The sequence below is a fragment of the Microtus oregoni genome, unplaced genomic scaffold (assembly GCF_018167655.1).
Source record: "Microtus oregoni isolate MIOR12 unplaced genomic scaffold, Mior012 000126F_ref0000101, whole genome shotgun sequence".
In the NCBI taxonomy this organism is placed as follows: domain Eukaryota; kingdom Metazoa; phylum Chordata; class Mammalia; order Rodentia; family Cricetidae; genus Microtus; species Microtus oregoni.
Genome location: NW_024544769.1, coordinates 940,303 through 950,733, shown reverse-complemented (window position 1 = coordinate 950,733; position 10,431 = coordinate 940,303). Strand labels below are relative to the sequence as shown.

The following is a 10,431-nucleotide window of genomic DNA, read 5'->3' as shown; positions in this document are numbered from 1 at the left end:
TTTTATTTCTCTTAGTACCCTTTGGGTTACTCCCTGCAGGCAACGGTGTTTGATTATAGAAAGAACAAGTAGGACATCTCTTTATAATGTCCTTAGCTTGTTGCCATGTAATGGAAAATTCATTCTTTAGGCCTTTACTATTGACATGATGCTTTTGATGAAATTCTGAGGCCTGAAACACGCTTCCAATCAATAATTGATCAATCTCAGCATTGCCTTGTGCTAGAGAATGAGGCAGACCAGTATGGGACCGGATGTGTGTTATGTACATCAGACAAAGCCTGTTCCTGATTATGTCTTGTACCTGGATAAACAATGAAGTCAACTCCGTGTCATCTGGTATTAATTCAGGGGTTTCAATATGCAAGATAACTCTTTCTGCATATTGTGAATCTGTAAGAGGTTCTTTACGATCCCTTAGAACTATAAGAATGCCATATAATTCTGCCTTCTGGACAGAATTATAAGGCCTTTGTTCCACCTTAATCAATTCATCTGACTTGTAACCTGCTTTCCCTGATTTATTTGCATCAGTATAGAATGTACGAGCTCCAGTTATTGGAGCATCACGTACAATTCTAGGAAGAACACAAGAAGTTCTCTTTATGATGTTAAGTCTACCACTTTTGGGATAGTTGCTATTAATTTCTCCCAAAAAATTAGCACAAGCTCTTTGCCATTGTTCATTGTCTTCCCATAACTTTTTTATTTCTTCAGTAGTAAAAGGCATTCTAATTTCTGCTGGGTCTATACCTGCTAGTTGACGAAGTCTCAGATTACCTTTTATAATAAATTCAGAGACTTTTTCCACATAAGTTTTTAATTTTTTCCTTCGTTTATTAGTTATAAATATCCACTCTAAAATAATATCTTCCCTTTGCATTAGAATCCCTGTAGAAGAAATTCTGGAAGGTAATATGACTAGGATGTAGCTAAGATTTGGGTTCACCCTATCCACATGTGCCTCCTGTAATTTTTCTTCAATCATTGTCAGTTTCTTTTCTGGTTCAGCTGTCAGTTTTCTTGGATTATTCAAATCCTTATCACCATCTAAGGTTTTGTTTAAATGAACTATTAGATCAGGTGTTATCCCAATAGCTGGTCATAAACTGGAAATATGTCCTAACAATCTTTGAAAGTCCTTAAGAGTCTTTAACCGGTCTCTCCTAATTTGTGCCTTTTGCGTTTTAATTTTCTCTAACCCAATTCTGTAACCTAGGTAATTAATAAAATTTCCTCTTTGGATCTTTTCAGGGGCAATTTGTAATCCCCACCTAGGCAAGACTTTCTTTACTTCTTCAAACATCCTTTCTAAGTATTTTTATTTGAATCATATAACAAGATGTCATCCATGTAATGATAAATTATGGATTTGGGGAATTGTTTACGAATTATTTCCAATGGCTTACTTACAAAATATTGGACTATTGAGCAAACCCTGTGGGAGGATAGTCCATTGATATCTCCTATTAGGCTGAGAATTATTATAAGTAGGCACTGTGAAGGCAAATTTTTCTCTATCCTTTTCTTGTAACGGTATAATGAAAAAACAGTCTTTCAAATCAATAACTATAAGAGGCCATCCTTTTGGTAACAGAGAAGGCAAAGGAATTCCTGATTGTAGTGGGCCCATAGGTTGAATTACCTTGTTGACAGCTCTTAAATCTGTCACCATTCTCCATTTACCAGATTTCTTTTTTACAACAAACACAGGGAAATTCCAATGGCTGGTAGATTATTCAATATGGTGAGCATCTAGTTTCTCTTGCACCACCTGTTCCAATGCCTGTAATTCATCTTCAGCTAGAGGCCACTGTTTGATCCATATTGGCTTCTCAGTTAGCCATTTTAAAGGGAGGGCTGTTGGTACCTCTAAAGGTTTGTTATTTTCTGTATGTTCTTGTACAGCCTGAATAACTGGTGACCATTTTCCATAATACCTCATCATATCTTTCCCAGGATTATGAGTTCCTGGAACTACAGGAATGTTAATCTGGGTATTCCATTGCTGTAGCAGGTCACAGCCCCATAAATGTATTGCAATATTGGCTATATATGGCCTTAGTCTTCCTATTTGCCCTCTGGGCCCTATGCATTCAACCCATCTTGTGCTTTGTTTTACACGAGATAGGGTTCCAATTCCCAGGAACTGACCATCTACCTCTTGAAGAGGCCAATTCGGATGCCAAGATTCTGGAGTAATGATACTTACATCCGCACCTGTGTCTAATAAGCCTCTAATAAAAGTGCCAATTATACAGACTCTTAGCTTTGGTCTTTGATCATTAAGAGAAGTCTGCCAAAATATACGTTTACTCTGTCCTACTGGGTTTTTTGACTCATCCTCCATGCGCAATTCATCATTTAGACCAGTATTTCTTTTTACAGCAGGAATTGAAGCTTTTAATTTTCTTAGTGAGGCATGTTCTCCACTGTGACTGGGAATGACTAGGCCACTGTTGGCTTCGGGGCCTGTGAGAGGCCCCCCAAGGAGTTTCCCGATGATATCAGATTGCCCCATCTGTCTGTTGTTGACCTGCATTCGTTGGACCAATGCCAGCCTTTACCGCATCTCCTACATATACCTGAAGGCTGAGGTCTCCTATTTTTGTCAGTCCCAGAAGAGATATTATTCCTAGAAATTCTTTGCCTGAAATCCCTTTGCAAATGTCCTAATTTGCCACAATTAAAACACCTCGCAGTTTGTTGTCTCCTCATTGCTTAGGAAATTGCTTCTCCTACCCAAGATTCATCATTATAGCTAAACGTCTCAACATTCATCATATGCTGAATCCATTCATCCATGGGTGCTGATCTAAACTTTAAAGGCCCAATTATCTTTTTGCATTCTATGTTTGCATTCTCAAAAGCTAGAGATTCAAGTAGTATTTGTCTAGCTTCTGGGTCTGTTACCCCTATGTCCAGAGCCTTAATTAATCTTTGCAAAAAGTCAATAAAGGGTTCTCTCTGTCCCTGCCTAATCCTGGTATATGATTCAACCCTTTTTGCTGGATCTTGTGTCCTATTCCAAGCATTTAAAGCTGCTTGGTGACATAGACACAGTACTTCATCATCATAAAGAGCTTGGACCTGTGGATCAGCATATTCTCCTGCACCAAGAATTTGATCTTGGGAAACCTCAACACCTTTTGCTCTTCCTTGCTGTTCCATATGTTTGGATTCTTCTCTGAAATAGATTCCAAACATCAAGGAAGGTCCATTATCTAAAACTGCAGACACTAACTGATGGAAATCATAGGGGGTAGCTCTAGCATTAGAAGCCCAAGTCCTTATCATTTCCTTAACATATGCAGAGTGCAAGCCAAAATTAACAATAGCTTGCTTAATTTCTTTCAGATCATTCATTGCTATTGGCGTCCATCTAGTTTCTTTGACTCCCTTTGAGCCTTTAGAAGTTGATGCTTTGTCAGAATTAAGTATGGGGTATGTCGCTAAAACACTGGGTAAGCCAGTTCTAATAGCTGGTGGCAGCATTGTATCCTGTCCTTGTGCCTCCTTACTCTGTTTACCAGCTCCAATAATTTCTTCAATCTTTTCAAATCTTTTTATTATTGTCTCTCTTAAATCCTGAATCTCCTGACCTGTATATGTTTCTAGTGATTTCACTGAGGTATCATTTTTTTTGGTCCCCATTCTGCACCTGTGATTCCAAAGCTTTAATTTTTTTCTTCAAAGATAACATGTCCTCCTTAAACTTTTCTTGTATATCATGTAGATTCCCATCTTGGAGGTACATTCTGTCTGTTACCTTATCAAAACTTTGTGTTAAATCTGAACATCAAATTCAACAGTCTGAACCCTTTCAGGTAACTTTCTAATACCCTTGGATATGGAGTCAATTTTGTCTGTCATAGTATCCACTTGTTCGGATAACCTCTGATTTTCAATAATTTTAATCCTGTCAATTAGTTGCTCATTATTAGTTTGTAAAGATTCTATCGTTCTTAGGAGTGCCATATTCTTCTGTTCATTATTGGTTTGTAAAGATTCTATCGTTCTTAGGAGTGCCATATTCTTCCTTAATGATAGAATATAGAAAAGAAAACTGAAACCTAGTAACAAGCAAATTAAGGTATCCCCATAATCATATAAACCTTGTATGATGTAATCCATTGTATTAGTAAAAAAAGCATTAAAATTTGCGTTAGAAATGAAAACTGCCATATTACCTATTGTCCAGCAGGTGGCGCTGCTGTTGAGTCGCGATGAAAGCTGGGTCCTGTTTCAGAGTTCACCTTAGTAGATGTTAAAAACTGGAAAATGCGAGTTTCTCAACAAAGTAAATGTAATTAAATCAATTCCATAGACTGAACCAGAAACCCAGAATCCAGGGGTAGAGAAGAGCAAACTGGAAGCCGCTTATGCCTCCACGTGACAGAGTCGCCCTGAGGGGTTGCAGCTTTTGGCAACTGCTTGCGCTTGCAAATGCTGATTGCAAGGGAGATTTAAAAACTTCTCAGAAAAGAGCAAACTACGCGGGCAGAGAATACGCTGGCCTGTGGAGTTTAAATCCAAGTGGGTAGGCAAATGATAGGGTGCGTGGGGACTTGAAGTCAATCTGAGATGTCTAAAGGAAAAATATAAAGAACTGCAGCAAGAAAAGCTGGCTCCACGCACAAGGCACAGGCCGCAAGGCACAGGCCGCAGCTGAGGGAGGGAGGGCTTGCACCAAGCCGAGCTGGTGGCAGGCAGTCGAGTTGGGGAAGGAGGGGACCTAAAACCAAATGTTGGGCGCCAGATGAAGGTGAAGGCATAAGTTACAAATAATCCCACACCAGTTTGAAATTATGATTAATAGAATGGTTATTTATTTAAAGGGGAAAAAACTTACAGATCACCGTCCCAGACAACAGCCCTCTGCGCAATCAGGAAGGGAGTCTAGTCGCCAGAAGTGGAGCAGGAAGTAAGAGAGCGTGAGGAGGGAAGTGGCCGCTCTTTTAAAGAGAGAGACCATGCCCCAATGTGCTGGTATCTCAGCGGCTGTTGGCTCTAGGAGTGGAAGGACCTCCGCAACAGTGCTGCCAGGAGCAATACGGTATTATGTCAAGAGAATCCTAAGTTATTTAAATGGCATATTCTACAGCTCTTTGAAGTGATTGAAAATTACCTATCTATGCAGAATACAATCTCTATGTATCTAAAGAACCCGATTAATCTAACAATAAGTATGACAAACATGGATGACTATTGACCTATAATTCTTAATACCTATATAACTTAAAGACTAAGACTTCATATTAGAATATTAATCTTTAAACAACTGTAAAACAAATAAGGACAATTACCTCAAAATGTAAACAATGTATAAGTATCTTGATCAGAGGTAGAAATGTATATTGCAATATAATAAAAATATACTAAAATTGTATCATTATACAAAATGTCTTAAGTAGAGACAGAAGCATACATGTATACAATATGACAAAATAACTTTGCCTAGGTATGCAAATATTGTAGAAAAAAGGAACATATTCAATGTAATTTAAGTTTGTATCAATATACAAGAATCTATAACAATGTAAATTGCCTATAAATAATAGCTCACAAGTATTCACTCTATTTTTCACTATTATTAGTGTAAGTAAGCTCACAGTAATCTATTATCCCATTCCATTTCCCTTTTTATAAAGAGATCCGTGAGCTTATACAATTTTCCCTCAACCCCCAACCCTATAACAATTATAATCAACCCCTAAATGATGTTCCTAACTCTAGGACAAACTTTGTTGGGAGACGGGACATCGTCTTCTAGAATTACATCCAGTGGTCATGGAGGTGACGTTCTTCCTATGGGAACCTGTGAAAATAAAATGATGGTTATGTTCCAAGATTACTGTCTGGTATAATTGCAAATAGTCTCTGAGTATTTGGAAGGGTTTTTCAGAGGTTCCTATTTGGAGTTCTGGCCAGAAAGTTGTAAAAAAGGGCACCAATTAAGCTAGGCAAGTTGGAACCATCTTGAGCAGCTGGTACTCAAAACTGGTCTTATAGTAAGTAGCACTATCAGCATCATGATGTCATATCAACCAGGTGGAGCCGTTGTTGTGGGGCCCCATCTTCCTGGAAATTTCAAGATTACTGCAAGAAAATTCATTGTTCATTGTAGAAAGCTTAAACATTACTTGTACAGACATATATTCAATTAAAGATACAATAGAGACAAAATATGCATGAAAAAAAGTAAAATTTTTTCTAAATTACTTTTTTTTCTGTCCCATACCATGGCACCTGAGAGGAGAGAGAAACTCTGAATTTTTATTTCAACAACATGTTTGGATTTAGAGAAGGACAGAGCCATTGTACATCTCCAAAGGCCAGCTATATATTCGTGTGTGTGTGTGTGTGTGTGTGTGTGTGTTGATCATCTGTCCTTATAAGTCATATTCCTTTTACTTGATGATCCTTGTTGGATAGATATTATTCCTTCTGTCAGCATACAAACATCCAGGGGCTCTTGAATTTTTGAAGATGTGTATTTTCCTGTAGAGACAAAGCATAACCCTGCTCCAACCCTATATGGTTTCCTTACCACCTGTATGGTTGTCACCTATGTGGACATCATTTGCCATTCGGAAAAGGTTTCTCTTTTACAAACCGAATCGTTATTAATTTTAATTATATCCATAACTTTTGTTTTCCTGTTGAAACAAGAGCAAAATCCCTTCCCCAATGTACCACATCTTCTGACTTCCATTGTGAGGTCAACACATTTTTGAAATACACCAGTTGATTAAACTCATAAGATGTTTCCATTATACAATGTCTCTCTGCTGCTGTTGTTTCTTTTTCACTAGCGTTAAGAAAATTTAAGGTAAATAAAGCATTATATAATTTATATCTGGAGGCATTTTCCAAAACTTTTTGTTTTTAACATATCCTTTATAGTTTGATTTCATTTTCTACAACTGCCTGACCTGTAGGATTGTGAGGTATACCTGTAATATATTTTATATTATAATAAGCAAACGACAGTTCCATTTTCTTAGAGACATATGCTGAACCATTATGTGTCTTTATTTGTGCAGGTCTCCCCATGATGACCATAAAAAATGTGTGATTGGCCAGCGCGCGTGCGCGCTCCGCGCTGCAGCTAGTCTGCGTGCGTGAGTGGGAGGCGGCGGGCCTGCGACTCCGGCCTTCCCGGCTGACTGCTCCGACGCCGCAGCTCCAGTCATGAACCGGTTCGGCACCCGGTTGGTGGGAGCCACGGCGAACCCGCCGCCGAAAGCCCGCAGCAATGAGAACCTCGACAAAATCGACATGTCCCTGGATGATATTATCAAACTGAATAGAAAAGAAGGAAAGAAGCAAAATTTCCCAAGACTAAATAGAAGACTTCAGCAAAATGGTACTCGGCAATTCAGGATGAGAGTACGGTGGGGAATCCAGCAGAACTCTGGTTTTGGTAAAGCAAGTGTGAGCCGTAGAGGAAGAGTTTTGCCTGGAAAGAGACGTCCTTATGGAGTTATCACTGGCCTTGCAGCTAGGAAAGCAACTGGAATTCGAAAAGGAATTAGTCCTATGAATCGTCCACCTCTAAGTGACAAGAATATAGAACGATACTTTCCAACGTTAAAAAGGAAGACAAGTCTTCTGAGACAAAATGAAGTACAAAGGAAACCAGTTGCAGTTCTCAAGAGACCTAACCAGTTAAACAGAAAAAATACCATTCCAGCTAATTTTACCAGGAGCGGAAATAAACTAAGTCATCAGAAAGATACTCGTCAGGCAACTTTTCTTTTCAGAAGAGGCCTAAAGGTTCAGGCCCAGTTGAACACAGAACAGCTGCTAGATGATGTTGTAGCCAAGAGAACTCGTCAATGGCGTACTTCCACCACAAATGGAGGAATTTTGACTGTATCCATTGACAACCCTGGAGCAGTACAGTGTCCAGTAGCTCAGAAACCACGATTAACTCGTACTGCTGTACCCTCATTCTTGACAAAAAGAGAGCAGTCCGATGTTAAGAAAGTTCCTAAAGGTGTCCCTCTACAGTTTGATATAAATAGTGTGGGAAAACAGACAGGGATGACTTTGAATGAACGATTTGGGATACTGAAAGAGCAAAGAGCCACTCTCACATTCAACAAAGGAGGAAGCCGATTTGTAACTGTGGGATAGAGCCACGTCAAAGGAACTCTTAAGTGTTGACTGTTTGGAAAGTTGAATCGCTTGAAGAGTTCATCAGAGAAGTTCAAGAAACTTTACTTCAGAATATTCACAAGCCTAAATAACTTTATTTTTGAAGGTTTTTTTTTAATGTATAAATAATGCCCTGGAAGAATAACAGGGGATATACCTATCTGTTCTTAAAGATTTCATGGTTGGCCCAAACAAAGCAATTCTCTATTGACTTCTTAGATTCCTCGTGAAGCAGAAGAAAGATAGAAGTCGATTATTTTTATGAGCGTGATATTTAGGATCTCATCACTTTTGTCCAGTTTTTAGACTTTGCCATGTTAATCTTAAACTTCAGAAATAAGATTACACCCCTGTGTTGCTGTAACTTATCACTAATGTGCTGGGGTAATAAACAGTCACCTTTCTGTCATTGGTGGTGTTTTAAATTCTATGAGAATTTCAGTTTTAGCTCTTAAAGAATTGTGGAAATATTTAGAATTTGGCTCATTTTTAAGTTATTGTTAGCTTAAACCCCTGAGTTCTAAACATTTAGTATTGAACTTTTAGTAAGAATGTGGCTCTCAGGATTAGTCTCAGATCACAATGTGTCAGGGCTGGAAATGCTTATTTACAAAGTTATCTGGCAGGGCCTTGCAGGAGATGCCCAACACAAACCCTGGTAGTTTGTCTCTAGTAAAAATTTTTTGAAGAAGAAATGAAAGGCAGTAGCAGATCGAAGGATTGAAAGTGATTAAAAAAAAAACCTGAGTTATAGTTATACTGTTTGGATTTAGTGTCGTCTTGAGTCTAGTGTCCATAGAATTCTTCTAAAAATGCTTACAAGAATTTTATTTTTTAAAATGAGTTGAATCCTTGGATATTTTGACAGTACACTTACTAGACATAAAATCCTATGCTTCGTATTTTAAAAGTTGTTTTTAAATGCCTTTAGGCTTGTTAAGTTAATAGTTTACAGCTCCCCAAACAAATCTACTTGCACATGTCACAATGAAAAAAATGATAATGAAGTTATACATAACTGTACATGTACATGTCATTCTGTTTCTTGTATCAGTCAGAGTTCAGGCATTTTAGGGAGAAAGGGTTGTTCTCTTACTCTGGAGATCGGCTGTGCCAAAATAGTGTTGAGAGTCCTCATATAATTGTACATCATAAATTACAGTAAAATGCCAAAATGCAGTGACATATTCCAGCTACAGGTTATCAAGTGTGGTCATTTTGAAGCTTGACCTTTTGTTTTGCTACAATTTTAAATCTCTGAGTGGTTTAAGTATCTCTGCTGTTCATTTCTTTTGAATACCGAGACAAAGTACTATGCTTCCTGCCTGCCTTCAATGCATCCTAGACTCCATTGTCTTTGATGCTCTTTAGAATTTCATACTGGCTTATGCTAGTCATGGGAAAATCAGCAACAATTTCATGCTTATACCAAAGATCTAAATCTGATCCTCAGTGTCTGTTATTTGCTAGTACTTCTACTTGATAAGGGATTTTTGGAAGCCAATCACAGAATTTGAAAATAAACTCTAGTTTCTCCTTAGCTGTGATGCTTTTCATTGAGGCCAAGGACTCATTATAAAACATTTTGCCAATATGAATATTTATATTTGGTTCAGGAACAAAACATTTTAGAGTGGTTTGCTGGTAGCTTATTTTCAAGCAAAGGAAAAACAACTGAGCATGAACAGTATCTTTGGGACAATTTGTGAAAATATGGTATAAAAGTCTTTGTTTTTGTTGTTTTAAATATTATACAGAGGTATTAGTAATTCCGTTTTTGGAAACATTAAAAACTGCCCAAATGTTGACACTAAGTACATTGAAAAGCAGTGTCTTTGGTATAGTAAATGTCTGCTCTTCATGCATCTGTAATTTAATTTTCTTTCAAAGTAAATTTTGCTTTTGATACAACTAAAAAAAAAATGTGTGATTACTAAATCAGCCTTTTCTGAGCGCAAAGCAGTTGCCTATTGAAAACTGTGTGGTATACCTGTAATACGTGTTATATCATAATAAGCAAAACCAGTTTCATTTTCTTAGAGACATATATTGGTCCATTATCTGTCTTTATTTATGCAGGTCTCCCATGATGGCCATAACTTCTAAAAAAGTGTGATTACTAAATCAGCCTTATGTCAGTCATGTGATGTGCATATTTTAATTTTCCAAACTCTGCAAAGTGGAACACATCCATCTGCCAGATTTCATTCCTTTGAGTAGCCTCTGGGTTATTCCCTGCAGGTAGCAGTGCTTGGTTATAGAAAGAGC

General features: G+C 37.8%; 1 protein-coding gene across 1 annotated transcript; it reads left to right on the top strand.

Moving 5' to 3' along the window:
* The first annotated feature begins 7,102 nt into the window (after positions 1-7,102).
* Positions 7,103-10,031, top strand: LOC121444456 (UAP56-interacting factor). The gene has a single exon (XM_041646260.1). It carries the CDS (start codon positions 7,195-7,197, stop codon positions 8,140-8,142), a length of 948 nt encoding a protein of 315 aa, XP_041502194.1. The 5' UTR covers positions 7,103-7,194; the 3' UTR covers positions 8,143-10,031.
* Positions 10,032-10,431: the final 400 nt, after the last annotated feature.

What these genes read in the sequence shown, in the direction of transcription:
- LOC121444456 (XM_041646260.1), top strand. Translation starts at nt 7,195, where the DNA reads ATGAACCGGTTCGGCACCCGGTTGGTGGGAGCCACGGCGAACCCGCCG.